At 48.1% G+C, this 15444-nt stretch overlaps 2 protein-coding genes across 2 annotated transcripts in view; both read right to left on the reverse strand.

The window, feature by feature from the left end:
• Positions 1-14840, reverse strand: part of LOC149359229 (uncharacterized) — a 195680-nt gene extending 180840 nt beyond the window's left edge. Inside the window, exons 1-2 of the mRNA XM_089567620.1 lie at positions 14741-14840; positions 14191-14436 (exon numbers count right to left, since the gene is read on the reverse strand). Coding sequence (XP_089423746.1) covers positions 14191-14215 — 25 coding nt within the window. The 5' untranslated portion in view covers positions 14216-14436; positions 14741-14840. The remainder of the gene's footprint in view (positions 1-14190; positions 14437-14740) is intronic.
• Positions 9850-13239, reverse strand: LOC149359231 (uncharacterized; the record flags this gene model as incomplete). Its single annotated transcript, XM_089575282.1, has 2 exons — positions 9850-9867; positions 12667-13239. Coding segments are annotated over 2 exons (591 nt in total), but the record flags the coding sequence as incomplete, so codon positions are not given.
• Positions 14841-15444: the final 604 nt, after the last annotated feature.

Consider the following 15444-nt stretch of genomic DNA (forward strand, 5'->3'; position numbering starts at 1 on the left):
CTTCGCATGAAAGGGCTGAAGTAAATGGTTGATGGTTTATGACGGTTCAACATCCCAAAGCGACTCAGGCTATGAGGGACGCCGTAGTGAAGGGCTCCGGAAATTTCGACCACCCGAGGTTCTTTAACGTGCACAGACATCGTACAGTAACGGGCCTCTAGAATTTCGTTACAATGAAATTCGACCATCGCGGCAAGGATCGAACCAGCGTCTTTCGGGTCAGCAGCCAAGCGCCACAACCACTGAGCCACCGCTGCGGCTGAAATAAATTATATTTAATCCGGAAAGCAGGAACATAAAGCTACTCTGGCTCCCGCGCCACATGGATCATCGCCAGATTGTAGAAACTTTGTAACTGTACGGCACTGTCCAATCAGTGTAGCGCAAAAAGTGGCGCTGCCTGGGGATGGGAACAGCAAACCGTGAACTTTTCATCATGGTGAAAGATGTGGTTTCATCTGCAAACGTTGCCCATACATTGGATGTCAGGTCTTGTTGGTTATACCAGGATTGCATTCACAATGTCTTCTGTGCCGAGCGCCTCGGTGCAGAAGGGTTCGATGAAATCAGGTACGTCGCTTCGGTCAAACAATGTATCTCATTACCTATGCGGATAGGTTGCGTCAAGGCCACTGGTTCAACGAACATGGTGTAGTGTCAGAGCACATCATGGATACTTCGGACGTTGTGGACGCTTGGCGCACCTCGTCTTCAGCTGGCTGGACAGCTGCTTGGAGGGAGTGCCACTGCAGATGCTGCCGAGGATTCAGTAAATGTTCGTTCGAGCTGTTCCTTGGGTGATCCGTCGCTGGAGTGCAGTGAACCCCGTCTGTAAACAGCAACTGACGTCTGCAAACAGCTGCCAGCTGACTGTCGAGCCGCAAGTGATGTGTTGCTTCAAACCTTATCGTCGGAAGTCTTAGCTAGCTCGAAGGTCTCTATGGGCAGCAGCGTACCTCTGTACAGTCCCGCTGATTAGGAGCCAGGTGTAAGTAAGTGGACATCTGTCGAGGCTTCCGACGCGGAGAACAGAGGAAGGCCGGTTCCCGAAAAGAGGGCAATAACTGCTCTAAAGGCCCACAACTCAGAGGCGCGTCTCCCGGCGGATGGAGTTAAATAAGGCACTTACACAAAATGGCGGGGCACACATTTTTGAAGTCGCTACCTGCAACGTTAAAGGCTTAAAGAATTGTTGACGGCCATGCCAGTTAAAATACGTGCTCGAAAGCTGTATCGTGAATGTAGCTGCCATTCAAGAAAAACTACACTAGGTACTGATGAAGCAAAACCTGCTCGGGATCTGTCTGCGCCAGAGTATAATATTATCAACAGCCATTTGAAAGGCTTTGTCTGGGTACACGCTGTTTTAAAAAGCAGCTCTTAGGCGCCCGATCTTTGTTTCCGCGTAGCAGTCGTGGCTGTCGGAGTATGCATCGGTGTAGCCGGCGTAACGCGCCACATGGCAGCCGCCACATGGCAGGGCGAAACGGCATCTGCCATGGCGAAGAATGCACAACCGGAAGGTGGCTGCCACGGGAAGGTCCCGGAGGGTGGCCAGCACACGCCACCTGCTAGCGATGGTAGGTGGCGTGTGAAGAGCTGCGCTCAAATTTCGGATTAGCGACCATCCTAATCGTCAGTCAATTTTTTTTCACTCACTGGATCACACTGTACATGATTGACGTGTCGTACTGCGTTGATGATGAAGAGCGACTCACATGCTTCGACTTCGCGATCTCGCGTCAGCTGTGGCGAGTTATTTGTGCGTATGCACCTGCAAAGTGGCGAGATAGAAAAATGTCTATCGGTACATTTTATTGCTGGGAGATTTCAATTGTGTCTGTAACAATGAAGATCGATGAGCGTACCACGGACCTTAACATACCACTTCAGCTGTTCTCGCTGGCTTAGTTTGTGAACACATCCTAGCTGCCTTTGGCCTACTAAAAAGCGGCAGCATACATATTATGCATTTGCAATCCCCTTCGAATGCTCGACGTGACTAAATCTACATTTCTGCTGGCACGTGAACATGGCTGTTGGGCGAGGCCAATTTTTTCATCCACCACTGCATGCTGTCTGCTCAGATACGAAGGTACACGGCGTCTGCTCCTATACCACGCTGGGAGCTAAATAATTCGCTTCTCTCAGATGTAAATTTTCAACGCGCTGTGGCTGCTTCCTTCAAAGAAACGTGGGCACGTCCAGATCTCTCAGTCTCTGAAAGGTGGGACCTATTTAAGCAGGAAGTTAAGAATTTGGAAACTGAAGCATCATTACGAATCTCATTTCTGAAGCTTCTTGAGCTCCGTGAAAAGTAAACGGCATGAGCTGGAAAGGAATGCCCCGAGGTCGTATATTGATTTCATCGAGAGTATTAGAGCACAGTTGCTAGAGTTTAGCGCAGATTAATATCAGGGTGCCTTGATTAGGTCGCGGAACGGAGGTTTGTTAATGAACAGCCATCTCGTCGCGTCTTAATGATGAAAGGCAGGCTGCTCTTTCACAGGAGGTTTTAGAAATTTGATACGGAAGCGATGCATACACCGACACGCCAGATATTCTTGGGGATTTTTTTTTTAATATTATATACGGCTCTTCAGATGTAGTAGTAACCAGATTAGTGGCTCAGATTTCAGCCACTTCAAGGAAGCCTTTTCTCGACTTGTGAGCAGCACTGAGGGGCCTGTTACTTCAGTCGAGAAAAAATTGGACATTTACATACTGAGTCAGAAGACCCCTGGTCCAGATGGGCTATGCCTTGAGTTCTATAAAACGTTAATGCCTTGCCTAGCACCTGACTTGTTGGCAGGTGCTTGTGATGAACTTGCCGCACAGTGCTTAACCCGAAAAACACAGATGCAGATCGTTTGAAAACTTTTTATGGGTGTCGTCCGACATCTTGGATTACAAGATATTTGCGAAGGTTCTTTCTTCTCGTCTGCAGCTTGTGGCATTAGATTTGTAAGGGCCACACCAAGTATGCGGAATGAAAGTTTGTGGTTTCTAAAACCATATCCATATCGCACATTCGGTTGGGGAGACAGTATCAGATGAGATAAGCTATTATTCACAGTGATCCGCCAAAGGCTTTTGACAAGGTAAGCGTTATTTTTTTGTTTGCAATCTTGGAGAATGCAAACGTTGTTGATGTCTTACTGAAAGGCATAGTGGCATAGAAAGGCATAGATCTGTGGGCAGGATGCTACATGTCATGGTGACCAGGTTGTGATGAAAGCCATGTGACCACTCTCGTCCAATCATTAATTTAACTACCACCTGCCACGGTGGCCACTTTCCTCACAGTCCGATGGGCAGGTTGTTGTGACGTTACAAGGGCACGTGATCTTTCTCGACCAATCAGGGAATTTTGTGACAGAGAAGCAGGAATTTTTTGTGAGACGACAACCTAAATGTTATCGCATTAATAAATAAATATTTATTATAAGCATTCAAAACTGTTCGAAAAAGATGGTCGAGATGACACTATGCCCTGACAATTATTGAATTTTTCGTGAAGAACATTAAGCATCCAAGTAAAAAGAGTGCTACTTGAAGGATGCACGCTTTATTAAACACTCCCTAAAACCACCCCCCAAAAGCAATTTTGCTCTACATTGGCTTTCTTGTAAATGCACTCCTTTTTCAGCCGTACTACAATACTGTATAAACATAAGGACCAACGTACGCGGGAAATCGTTGAAGCTCTTTTAATTCACCGGGGACTTGACAATTGCGTCAGCAAACCTTCAGTCGCGCTGACACAAAAAGAAATGGACTATCTCAGCAGTTAAGTTCGCTAAGAGTAGGGTGCGATTGTGTGCGTTTGTTTGTTGTGTTGTTTGCCAATCTTCACTGATGCTGTTCTATCTGTTGAGTGTGCTCCTTTCAGCCTATTTATTGCGTGCGAGCAATAAAGCCTTTTAGTCGCAAGTCAGCGCTGTGTTTGTCCCTGTCTTAGTCCCGTCTTTCGTGCGCTGTGCCTTCAGTTTGAACAATGTACCGACTAGCCCAGACAAATACCTTGCGCTTTATTAGTAACCCACAATTGTAAATGACCAAAAAGTTCTCTTTCGCCATAGCAAGCTCATCAGGTCTAAGAAAGAATGGCGCAGCACATAACAAGCAATTTAATGTGAGCCTGCGGTTCTCTACACCCTTGTGACAACAGTTAGAAGGGATGGAAATGTGCTGGTGCTTTCTTGAGGCACCGTGCACTACGGCCTTTTCTTTTATCCCTAACAAGAAAACGAGGTTGGCGCGACAAATCAGCACAGACGCAGAAACAGCCTGAGTTGAGAGTGAGGCATTTTGTTCGGCGTCTGTTTATTTCTCTTCGGGTGGTTCTTCTTTGGACTGTTTGATCACATTTGCGGTCCTGCTGCCACAGCAAAGCTCTCTTAAAGGAGTATAGACACCTAACTTTTGGGTGCGCATTTTCTTCTTTGTAGTGATTCGTAAGGGATTACCGCGTGGTATTCTCTTTCGACCGGTAAATTATTTATAATCCAATTTCTTTCTCTGCTGTTTCGGTTTCAACAGCCGAACGATGTCTGTGACGTCAAAGTGTGGTTATAGGTTACGTGAGTCATGAAAACAAAACTGCAATATAATCGCTGCTTCTGCATTCGTTGTTATTCGGGCTCTTGAGGAAGGCTAACTCAAGCACTCTAGTGAATTCAAACGTTGAAGCAGCGATTATATTGTCACGTTGTAGTGACGGCAATCCAGCAGTCAGGAAAACAGCAACAAGCCTTGCAAACGAAGCTCTTTATTTGGGCTGACTTGCGCCCGCAAAAGAACTGAATCACTCGGCGGCGGCGTAAGCAACAAACGTGCTCGTCAGTCGTCGAACTACGAATGCCCGCTGCTCGCGGCATCGTTCAATTTAAAGCCGGCAAGGAAACTTCGAGATAACAGGTCGAGATCATCTAGAGTAATCTAGAAACACGTAGATACAGCTGTTCATGGCTGTGAACAATCGAGATTAGTCCGGTCGCTTCTCGCGTCACGAACAAAAATGATAACACCCCTTTTCTGCGGCCTTGCGCGGACGAACGGACGCTACAATGATACGTGGCATTACCCCCCTCCCAAAGAAGGTTTAAGGGCAGTGCTAAAAGCTTCAAGTCTGGCCTTGTCGTCGTCGTCGTAGTTGTCGTCGTCGTAGTTGTCGTCGTCGTAGTTGTCGTCGTCGTAGTTGTCGTCGTCGTAGTTGTCGTCGTCGTAGTTGTCGTCGTCGTAGTTGTCGTCGTCGTAGTTGTCGTCGTCGTAGTTGTCGTCGTCGTAGTTGTCGTCGTCGTAGTTGTCGTCGTCGTAGTTGTCGTCGTCGTAGTTCTCGTCGTCGTAGTTCTCGTCGTCGTAGTTCTCGTCATCGTAGTTCTCGTCGTCGTAGTTCTCGTCGTAGTTGAGGCATAGTCTTGTGTTTTCGTCGATGGAGGGTCTTAGTTATTACGCTTAGAAGCAACCTCACCTCCAGAGGCAGCTTTATTCAGTTTAACCTTCGGGTGCTGAGGGAGCGTCCACGCACGGCGTAACCTCGGCTAGAAGATACAAAGCGCGGGGACGATGGCGACGGAGAACGCGATAGGCGGCTCGGCGATGAGTATTCTTTCCGACTCAAAAACTCCTCGATTTCGGCTGGTCGCTGGCCGGGTCGGGGTCGTGGGGCGTCGTAAGAAAACCCTCGGATGCCCATTCTCCTGTATGGGCAGTACCGGAGAATGACCTGCTTCGCCGCTGTGGAAGCATAGTGGGCGGCGCTGGTCGGGTGTTCTCCACTCGTCGCATTTCTTCGGCCCTGTGCGATGCTCGTAGGATGGGCGGGTTGGGGCGAGAGGGCGGTCGTCTAGCGCAGCTGGCTGAGGGCGATAGGGGCTTGGGTCCCGTCGTCGAGGTGCAGGACGGCGCACTGCTGCGGCGTAAGTCATGGCTGGGGGCTCCATAGGCTGCGTGGTGGTCGGTGTCACACCCAAGGCCTGTTGCACCTCGTCCCGGATGACGTCGGTGAGCGAAGTGAGCTGCGGCTGCGTTCCTGTTGGCAGCAATCGTCGGAGCTCTTCTCGCACAATTTCACGCATAACCTCCCGCAGGTTATCAATGTTAGCGGTATCCATGCAGCTTGCTGGCAAAAAGCGCTGCTGGCGGTCATACTGGCGGGCTCTGGCATCAAGTGTTTTAAGCATGAAATGCTTTTAGCTCCCGTTGTCGGCAGTGTGGTGACGTCACGCCGAGACTGAGAGCCATCATCCGGGCACTGAAATCCACTCATCCGGGCACTGAATTCCAGTCATCCGGGCACTGAAACGAGAACATCCGGGCACCGTACGAGACTTAACGAGATTTGTTGTTGTTGTGACTGAGAGAAGGATGAAAAGAAAATTGCACGGGCCTGCTACTGGCTCTAGCCAAGCCACCACCGCTGCCAACGTGCAGATAGAGGAGAGGTAAGAGATCAGAGGAAAGAGAAAAAGGCAAGAAAAGACGCGCGTCGCAGCAACAACTGCGTCCGCCGGAGCGGACGCTGCTCAAAAAATCAGATAAGCGGCCGAAGCCGCGCTCGCCGAAGCTGTTGTTGTGACTGAGAGAAGGATGAAGAGGAAATTGCACGGGCCTGCTACTGGCTCTAGCCAAGCCACCACCGCTGCCAACGTGCAGATAGAGGAGAGTTAAAAGATCAGAGGAAAGAAAAAAAGGAAAGAAAAGACGCGCGTCGCAGCAACAACTGCGTCCGCCGGAGCGGACGCTGCTCAAAAAGAAGCGGCCGAAGCCGCGCTCGCCGAAGCGAGGACAGATCCTGCCCTCGCCGAAGCGAGAGACTCTCTAAGCCCTCCTACGCGACCGGCATGCAAGCGCCGGTTGGTCTCCAAACGAGAAAAAAAACTGCTGTCAGTGCCTTCTCAATGTTTATCAAGATATCAGTGGAGCTGTGGGTTTGATAATGCACGGAATTATAATTTCCGATTTCTAATAACGCGTGCAAAAAGCACATAAATGCCACGTTACACTTCGTTGTCATACGTGATCTCTTAGGGGCTTCGCGCATCGAAGCAAAGCCGCGCAGGCGCACAGGGGCCCGGGGGAGAAGCGCTGCTTTCAAAGGGCAAGGCATCGCGCCGAACGGGTGGTGGCGTTCCTCCTTCCATTACGGTGTGGTTCGGGTGTCCACCGAGATGGCAGAGAATTACTGCGCCATTTCCTTTCTTCAAAAAACCTTGCGTTCAAATGGCAAGGCATCGCAAGTTTGGCAGCAGTGCACATCTTGACACAGTCACTAACGTTTCCTGCACTTTGCAGCTACAAATCCGGCATTTCATCGACCCAAGTTCCCGGGATCAGCTGTTCGCCGTAACCGGACACGCGCCAGATCTGAGTCACCGCCCTGAAGGATCGAGGACCTATCGGTGGTTCCTGCGCCTGCGCCAACTGCTGACCCGCCACCTGGATCACCGTTAAATAGCTGCAGCACGTCGTACGGCACCCTAGTTTGGCAGCAGTGCACATCTTGACACAGTCACTAACGTTTCCTGCACTTTGCAGCTACAAATCCGGCATTTCATCGACCCAAGTTACCGGGATCAGCTGTTCGCCGTAACCGGACACGCGCCAGATCTGAGTCACCGCCCTGAAGGATCGAGGACCTATCGGTGGCTCCTGCGCCTGCGCCAACTGCTGACCCGCCACCTGGATCACCGTTAAATAGCTGCAGCACGTCGTACGGCACCCTAGTTTGGCAGCAGTGCACATCTTGACACAGTCACTAACGTTTCCTGCACTTTGCAGGTAAGCTGAATCTTTCTAGGCACTCTGTCCGTGGTTTTTGTATGTTTGCACTGCTGCCAAATAGTTTCATGCTCTGCACGTATTTCTTTGTACAATCGTAAACCCTCTTAGCGCGAGAGTAGTGTATTTTTCATTGGTGCTTCCAAGTGTGCATCGTTTCTTTTTTCTTTTTTTTTCGTCATCTGCTGTGAACCATGCCTAGCGAACTTGAGAAATTACGGGATGAATTAAGAAAAGAACTTGCGAAAGACATTGCGGCATTGCGAAGCGTTCTTGAACGTGACTTGAGGAAGGAGCTGCGAGAAGTTTCACAGAGTATAGATTACTGTAGCAAGCAATACGATGACATGGTCACTGAGTGTGCTGCGCTGAAGGCAGAAAACAAATCCTTAAGGGCTGAAAATGCCGCGTTGACCTCTGACCGTGATGCGCTACAAAGACAAGTGTCGGACTATGAACTAAGGCTCAACAGCTTGGAACAATATTCCAGGAACCGAAACGTAGAGATCACTGGCCTGCCGGTAACCGAGAAGGAAAACCTTCCTGAGGTTATTGAGAGGATCGGGGAAGTTTTGAATGTACCCGTGACATCCGACGACATTGAAGTGTGCCACCGTGTGCCTACTAAAAACTCTTCGTGCCAGAACATAGTGCTACAGTTTCAGAAACGCTCAAAACGCGACGCCTTCCTTGAAAAAGCCAGAAAACAAAGAATTACCGCAAGCGATCTTGGGCACCCTGATGGAGATGCAAATCCTGTCTATATAAATGAGCACCTGTGCCCTTCACTCAAGAAGCTGATGGGACTCACTGTTGCTCGTAAGAAAGATAAGCAATGGAAGTTTGCGTGGACGAGGAATGGCCGCATCTTTGCTAAGAAGGATGTAGCTTTGTCAGTGGTCCGGATCGACTGCGTCAATGACCTGGAAAAGATAGCCTGAAGATTTCGTGCGCCTACTGAGATTTCCCTTTTGATTAGGCATGGCTTCCCAGTTCTTTCTACCTGCAGATATCAATAGCCTTTTTGCAAAAAACAAAAAAGTAACGTCATTCTTTCATCTTAACGCACAATCTCTGCGCAGTAAAGAAGATGAAATAATCGCATTTCTTGGCTTGTTTGATTTCGAGTTTGACATAATATTTTTCACTGAGACCTGGTACCGAACTGATCATGAAGCCCTTATCATGCCGCATTATAACTCATACGTGCTAAACCGCCCAAATAAAAAAGGCGGTGGAGTAATGATAGCTGCAAAGGAATCCGTTCGGTGTTCAGTTCTTCCTGACTTTACTAAATCCTGTGAAGATTTTGAAATACTTTCTCTAAAGGCTGGGCAGAACATTTTTTCTGTTTTGTACAGACCTCCATGTGGTAGCATCCCAAACTTTCTTTCATTTCTTGACACTTTTTTAACATGGATAACAGAAAACAGATTTTACTTAGTCCTTGGCGGCGACATCAACATAGACTTTTCTACACCCTCAACTCAGCAGCGTCAAATAAATAACCTGTTAGACTGTAACGGTTTCATTAATGCCATCATTGATCCAACGCGCCTGTCCACATCGACCGCAACTTCAATAGATGCTTTCATTACAAATTTGCATGACAAGTCAATCGTGTCTGGCGTTATCTCTGGTCAAGTTAGTGATAACCTACCAATTTTTTACTTCACAGATAGTCGTATAACAAAGTCCAATAAAACTACTCAACAACAGCGACAGTTAGTGAATAATGATACCTTGACACACTTTCGGTCTAGACTTGAGCAAATAGACTGGAGTCCAGTTTATGAGGTTACAGATCCTGACAAAGCATATGATATATTTATAAGCATCATAAAACCGGTATATATTGAATGCTTCCCATATCGAAGCACCAGAAAACCAAAGAGTGCTCGCAAGCCATGGATAAGCAAAGAATGTTTAAAGATGATAAAACACAAAAACTACCTTTATAATTGTTTCATTAAGAATAGAAGCACTGATGACTTTCTTATATTTAAGGCGTACAGAAACAAGGTGACATCATTTCTGCGTCAGGCAAAGAAAGAGTACTTCCATAGTCTATTCAACAAGGATGTTCTGAAGCGAAGTGATAAAGTATGGAAACAACTTAATACCATTATTAACCCATCCAAGAGCATTAATGAACTGGAAGTCATGATAGATGATGAGACGTTATCAGGAAAAAAGCTGGCTGATTCTTTTAACTATTTCTTTGTGTCTGTTGCGCATACTATTCATGACCCTACTTGCATGAGATATCTTGGTCAATCGAACTCGTTTACCGCTTTCCTCGCTCCAACAGACCAAAACGAGATTATGCGATGCTTTAATAGCCTCAAAAATAGCAAGTCGAAGGACGTGGATGGGTTCCAGATCCAACCGTTCAAACATGTAATTGATGTCCTTTGTCCTATGTTAGACCATGTCTTTAACTGCTGTTTCGCCCAGGGCGCCTTTCCTAGTAGAATGCAAACTGCGAGGGTCATCGTAATTCATAAAGGAGGGGATACTAACAATTTATCCAATTACCGTCCGATATCTATACTCCCGTTATTTTCCAAATGTTTAGAAAAGCTGTTACATAGCAGGATTCTAGGTTTTTGCGAAAAGCATAAGTTGATCACACCCAGTCAGCATGGATTTAGGAAATTACACTCCACTGAGACCGCTCTTCTTACACAGAAGGAGCTGATTTTAGAATCTTTCGAACACAAAGAACTAACACTAGGCATTTTTATAGATTTTTCTAAGGCATTCGATCGCGTTAATCACGAAACCTTATTACTAAAACTAGACAGATATGGCTTCCGAGGTTGTTTTTATAGTATCATTAAATCATATTTAGAGGCCCGATTTCAGCAGGTTGTGATTGATAACACACTATCTGACCCCAAGCATATTGCTGCCGGCGTACCCCAGGGTAGCATACTCGGACCGCTACTTTTTAATCTCTACATTAATGATATTGTAAACATTGACCCTAACACAACTTTTGTTATCTACGCTGATGACACCAGCCTATTTTTCAGGGCACCATGTGTATCGAGTCTGGAAGTAAATGCTACGAGGTGCCTACGTTCGCTACACCACTGGTCACTTTCCAATTCGCTGAATATCAATATAAGCAAAACAAAAGCTGTGCTTTTTAGACCCCGTAATAAGTCTGTTTCTGAGTTAACGTTATCACTCGGTTCATCAAAAATACACGTCTCCTCTTCCGTTAAAAGCCTTGGTGTCACATTCCACGAGAACTTATCTTGGGATGTTCATGTTGATAATACAGCTGCCAAAATTTCAAGAGTAGTAGGTATCCTCTCCAAGTTTCGGTACTACTTTCCACAATGCATAAAAAAACTTTTGTACGACTCTTTGTTCACCAGTGTTATAACTTATTGTTTCTTAGTCTGGGGTACAACCACTGTCTCCAATTTTACAAAACTCCATGTACTACAGAAAAAAGCAGTTCGTGCAATTAACAACATTCCAAATGATGCACACACCAAACCTGTCTTTGAGGCATTACACATTGTACCTATTGTGCAATTGTACTCTGTCCTGCTGCGCAAAAAGTACACATCAAATATTAATCAAGGAACTGCATTCCTCGCTGATTTGTCTAGACTAACATGCAGAGAACGCCCCTACAATACGCGCATCGGAGACAACTGGTATTTACCGCGAACGCGAACTAACTACGGCAGACAAATGCTGTCCTACAATATCCCGTCCATTTTAAACAATTTGTGAAAAACTGTCATTAGTGAAGAGTAACAGCATATAGTTTCTTTCTTTAGTGTACTAACTCAGCCTGCTTTTATGCCTTCCCTCTTTACGTGATATGTTTGATGGTTATGTGTTTTTTGATGCCCTGAACGTGTTCATTTTCGATACAATGTGCTTTTGTTTTAAATATGTCACAGGCATAACATATAATGTACCGTTGTGTGATTGTGAGTTTTTGTGCACAATGTAGTTGCTGTAGGGGGCGGGGACCTCCGTCAAGCCTCTATAGGCTTTTTGTCCCCGCTCCCCACATCCTTGATGTGAAAATAAACCTGATTGATTGATTGATTGATTGATTGATTGATTGATTGATTGATTGATTGATTGATTGATTGATTGATTGATTGGTGGCGTTCCTCCCTTCCTGTACGGTGCGGTTCGGGTGTCCACCGAGATGACATTAGGCCCGTAAACATTTCATGCTTACTCTACTCTCGGTTACGGGAGATGCAGAGATTTTTTAGAGCGCAGCTCTTTGGCGTCCGTTCCTGGGTTTCGCGTCGTCGTCGGCGTCGGCCTCGTAACCAGCTCCGCCCCCCTTTCATCCCCCCAGCGCTATCGGCGTCAGCGGCATCAGTCAGTCGCTGCTATCTCTTCCCTCCTCCCTTTATCGTGTTGTCCGCTTGCTGCGCGCGCTTCTGCCCCCATCGTTTGCCGCTGGGTGTACACGCCGCCCCCCTCCTCCCTCTTCCTGCGAGTCTCCGGTTGTCAAAGCGCCGGCTCGAACTTAATTCCTTTCTTCGCTCCTCCTCCAATGCAACCCCTGTGCGGTGGCAATCAGAGAGCCAGATCGGTGGCGGCGGATCTGTATATGTGCACCGCCCGAGCCGAAATTGCGAATACGTGTGAAAAATAAAAAAAAAATTCTGTGATAGCGCATACATGTGTTGCTCGATTTCTTTGCCTCAATCTATCGAAAAGGTGAAACAACTTATTTGCTGCGCTCAAATTTCGCATTAGGAAGTAACGTAATCGTCGGTAATTTTTTTCCATGGTGGATGCCTCTTCGACAAATTCCGCCACGGTTTTGGGTAGGTTCCGTATGAGGCCCGCAAAGAGTTGTTCTTTAACTCCTCGCATAAGCAACTTCACCTTCTCTTCTTCCTTAATGTTTGCGTCGGCCCGCCGGAAGAGACGCTTCATCTCCTCAGTGTAGACTACAACGGTCTCGTTCGGGTGTTGTATGCGAGACTGAAGGAGCTGCTGGGCTCTCTCCTTTCGCACGACGTTTGTGAAGGTCTTGAGAAGCTGCTCCTTGAAGGTTTCCCAGTTCGTCAGGCTAGCTTCCTCATTCTCAAACCAGATTCTTGCTGGTCCCTCCAAGGCGAAGAAGACGTACCTAAGTTTAGTGGCATCGTCCCAGTTGTTGAAGATAGGCACACGGTCGAACTCTTCCAGCCATTCTTCCGGGTCGGTACCAGGCGTAGGGTCGAAGGTTGGTGGCACCCTGAGCTGGTGAAAAATGATTGGAGTCGTCGTCTGGGGCAAGCTCATGGTGGACGTTGCGACTGGCTTTCGCTTCCGGGTAGGGTCCGGCAGAGTCCCGAACTCAGGTGTGTCACCTAGCAGACGTCGGCTTGCGCGGTGGACTGGACTCAGGTCCTGCGGTGAATTGCTCAGAGGGCTGGCGTCACGACTTGTAGGGGGTGTCCGGAACATGGAAGGTTACCCCGCACCAGATGTCACGTTGTAGTGACGGCAATCCAGCAGTCAGGAAAACAGCAACAAGCCTTGCAAACGAAGCTCTTTATTTGGGCTGACTTGCGCCCGCAAAAGAACTGAATCACTCGGCGGCGGCGTAAGCAACAAACGTGCTCGTCAGTCGTCGAACTACGAATGCCCGCTGCTCGCGGCATCGTTCAATTTAAAGCCGGCAAGGAAACTTCGAGATAACAGGTCGAGATCACCTAGAGTAATCTAGAAACACGTAGATGCAGCTGTTCATGGCTGTGAACAATCGTGATTAGTCCGGTCGCTTCTCGCGTCACGAACAAAAATAACACCCCTTTTCTGCGGCCTTGCGCGAACGAACGGACGCTACAATGATACGTGGCAATATTGCAGTTTTTCATGCCTCACGCGACGTACAACCACACTCTGATATCACAGCCACCGTTCGGCTGTTGAAACGGAAATAGCATGAGGAAAAAAAATGCGATTATAAACTGTTTAGCAGCCGTATGCATTGCAGTGTCGTCCGCATCATTGCACGAAAGAAAACACGCCGCCAAAATTAGATGTCTACGCTCCTTTAGTTTTCGTTCGGTCCCTGCGGTGATTACCATGCATCGACTTGCCCTCCTCTGAAAATGTGCAGTCAATTTCCTGAAACCTACCGCCCACTCTTGCCGCTGCTGCTTTACCTACTTCAACAACTACTACTCTTTTCTCTAAGCTGTGTCTCTCACTCACGTAGAAAGCGTGTCCTCGTTGTTGACCCAGTAGCGAATGGGCGAAGAAGCCTCCAAGAAAGGCTGAACACCACGTGCGTCAGGCAAGAGAGGAAGCGAATCGCGGAGGGACCAGAGCGCGTTTTTTTCTTTCCTCCAACCTTTGTATCTGCAGACAATGCTCCCTTCTAATTGCTTTTCCCCCTGTAACCTAACAGAGCCAAACCTTTCGGATGCAGAGGTCTGTGCATCGTCGTCCACGTCTTCTCCCTAATCAGCGCTGGCTGCTCACTTTGTGACTGCCTTTCGGGGCGCGCTGTGCATCGTAGTCTGCTGTCCCCATATCATGACAAGCACAGCCAAGAGAGTGCCACCACCAACGTGGGGGGTTGAGTCATGGATCGGGACAACTAACTGAATCGCCATGCTCCACCGGTAGACACAGCGAGCGCAGGAGGCCGACACTCAGCGACTGAAACAAAACGGCATGCAGTTCTGAAACTCGTAACAAAAATCGTGTGAGTCGTGACGAAACATGGAATTAGGTTTTCGCAATATATTGTTTCCCTCATGCCAAAATGCATCGCAATATTTCCCATCGCTGAAAAGGCTAACATTCGCCCACTTCACGTCCACACCTCAGAAAAACACGGGCTGCCAGAGAAAGGAGCAGCAAAAGGCGGACCGCTGTTGCGGAGTGTTTTCTCCTGATCAATTCGCGCTACAAGGGACATACACACGGAAACACAAACGGACGAAGCGCAGTGTTTTCTCACCAGCTTTGGCGTGGAAGCCACCGTCGGCCTCTCCCCGGCATGTTCCTTCCGGGACTTTCGTTATGTTCCGCTCTCTACACGCCGCCACCGGTTCTTCTCGAGCAGTAAACCTGTGGTGTCGCGAAGCGTTATCAAAGCCGCGTGACTACGTCGCCTCGGTCACGCTCTCTCCGCTTGCCCTTGCCCACTGTGATAAGGTGGATTAAAAAAGCGCGTTGCTCCAGGCGCCGGGGCCTTCCTTCGATTCCGTTGTCACGGAATAAAGTCGTTCCGCTTGAGTCATGCTGCCTCCGTTGTCCTGCTTCAAACACGACAAAATCCTTCGCGGAAGGTTACAGCGTTAGCTGCTACTGCAGCTCTTGCTCCGATTAGATGCTACGCGCACTCAGTGACGTGACACATGACGTCACGACGTCACCTAGACGAGCCATGGGATCGCGCAGAAGACGAGAAGTTCTGCCAGCAAAAGCTGAAAAATACTCGTCCGCAGCCGTCCTGTGGTCTTTCTGGGGTGGTTACCACGTGCTTAGGGCGAGTATACCGGCACAGAGAGGAGCACTACTCAGCACAGAAAGCACAAGACGAGCGTCAACAGCAGCTGCACTTGGCTCGTCGCAAAACTGCAAAGCAAAGGACGCGCCCCCACTACGAGCACCGGTGTTTTATGCAATCACCTAAGGTAATCGGGCGCCGACCAATTAGTG

Source organism: Amblyomma mixtum, chromosome 2 (assembly GCF_055824585.1).
Source record: "Amblyomma mixtum isolate Tamu chromosome 2, ASM5582458v1, whole genome shotgun sequence".
In the NCBI taxonomy this organism is placed as follows: domain Eukaryota; kingdom Metazoa; phylum Arthropoda; class Arachnida; order Ixodida; family Ixodidae; genus Amblyomma; species Amblyomma mixtum.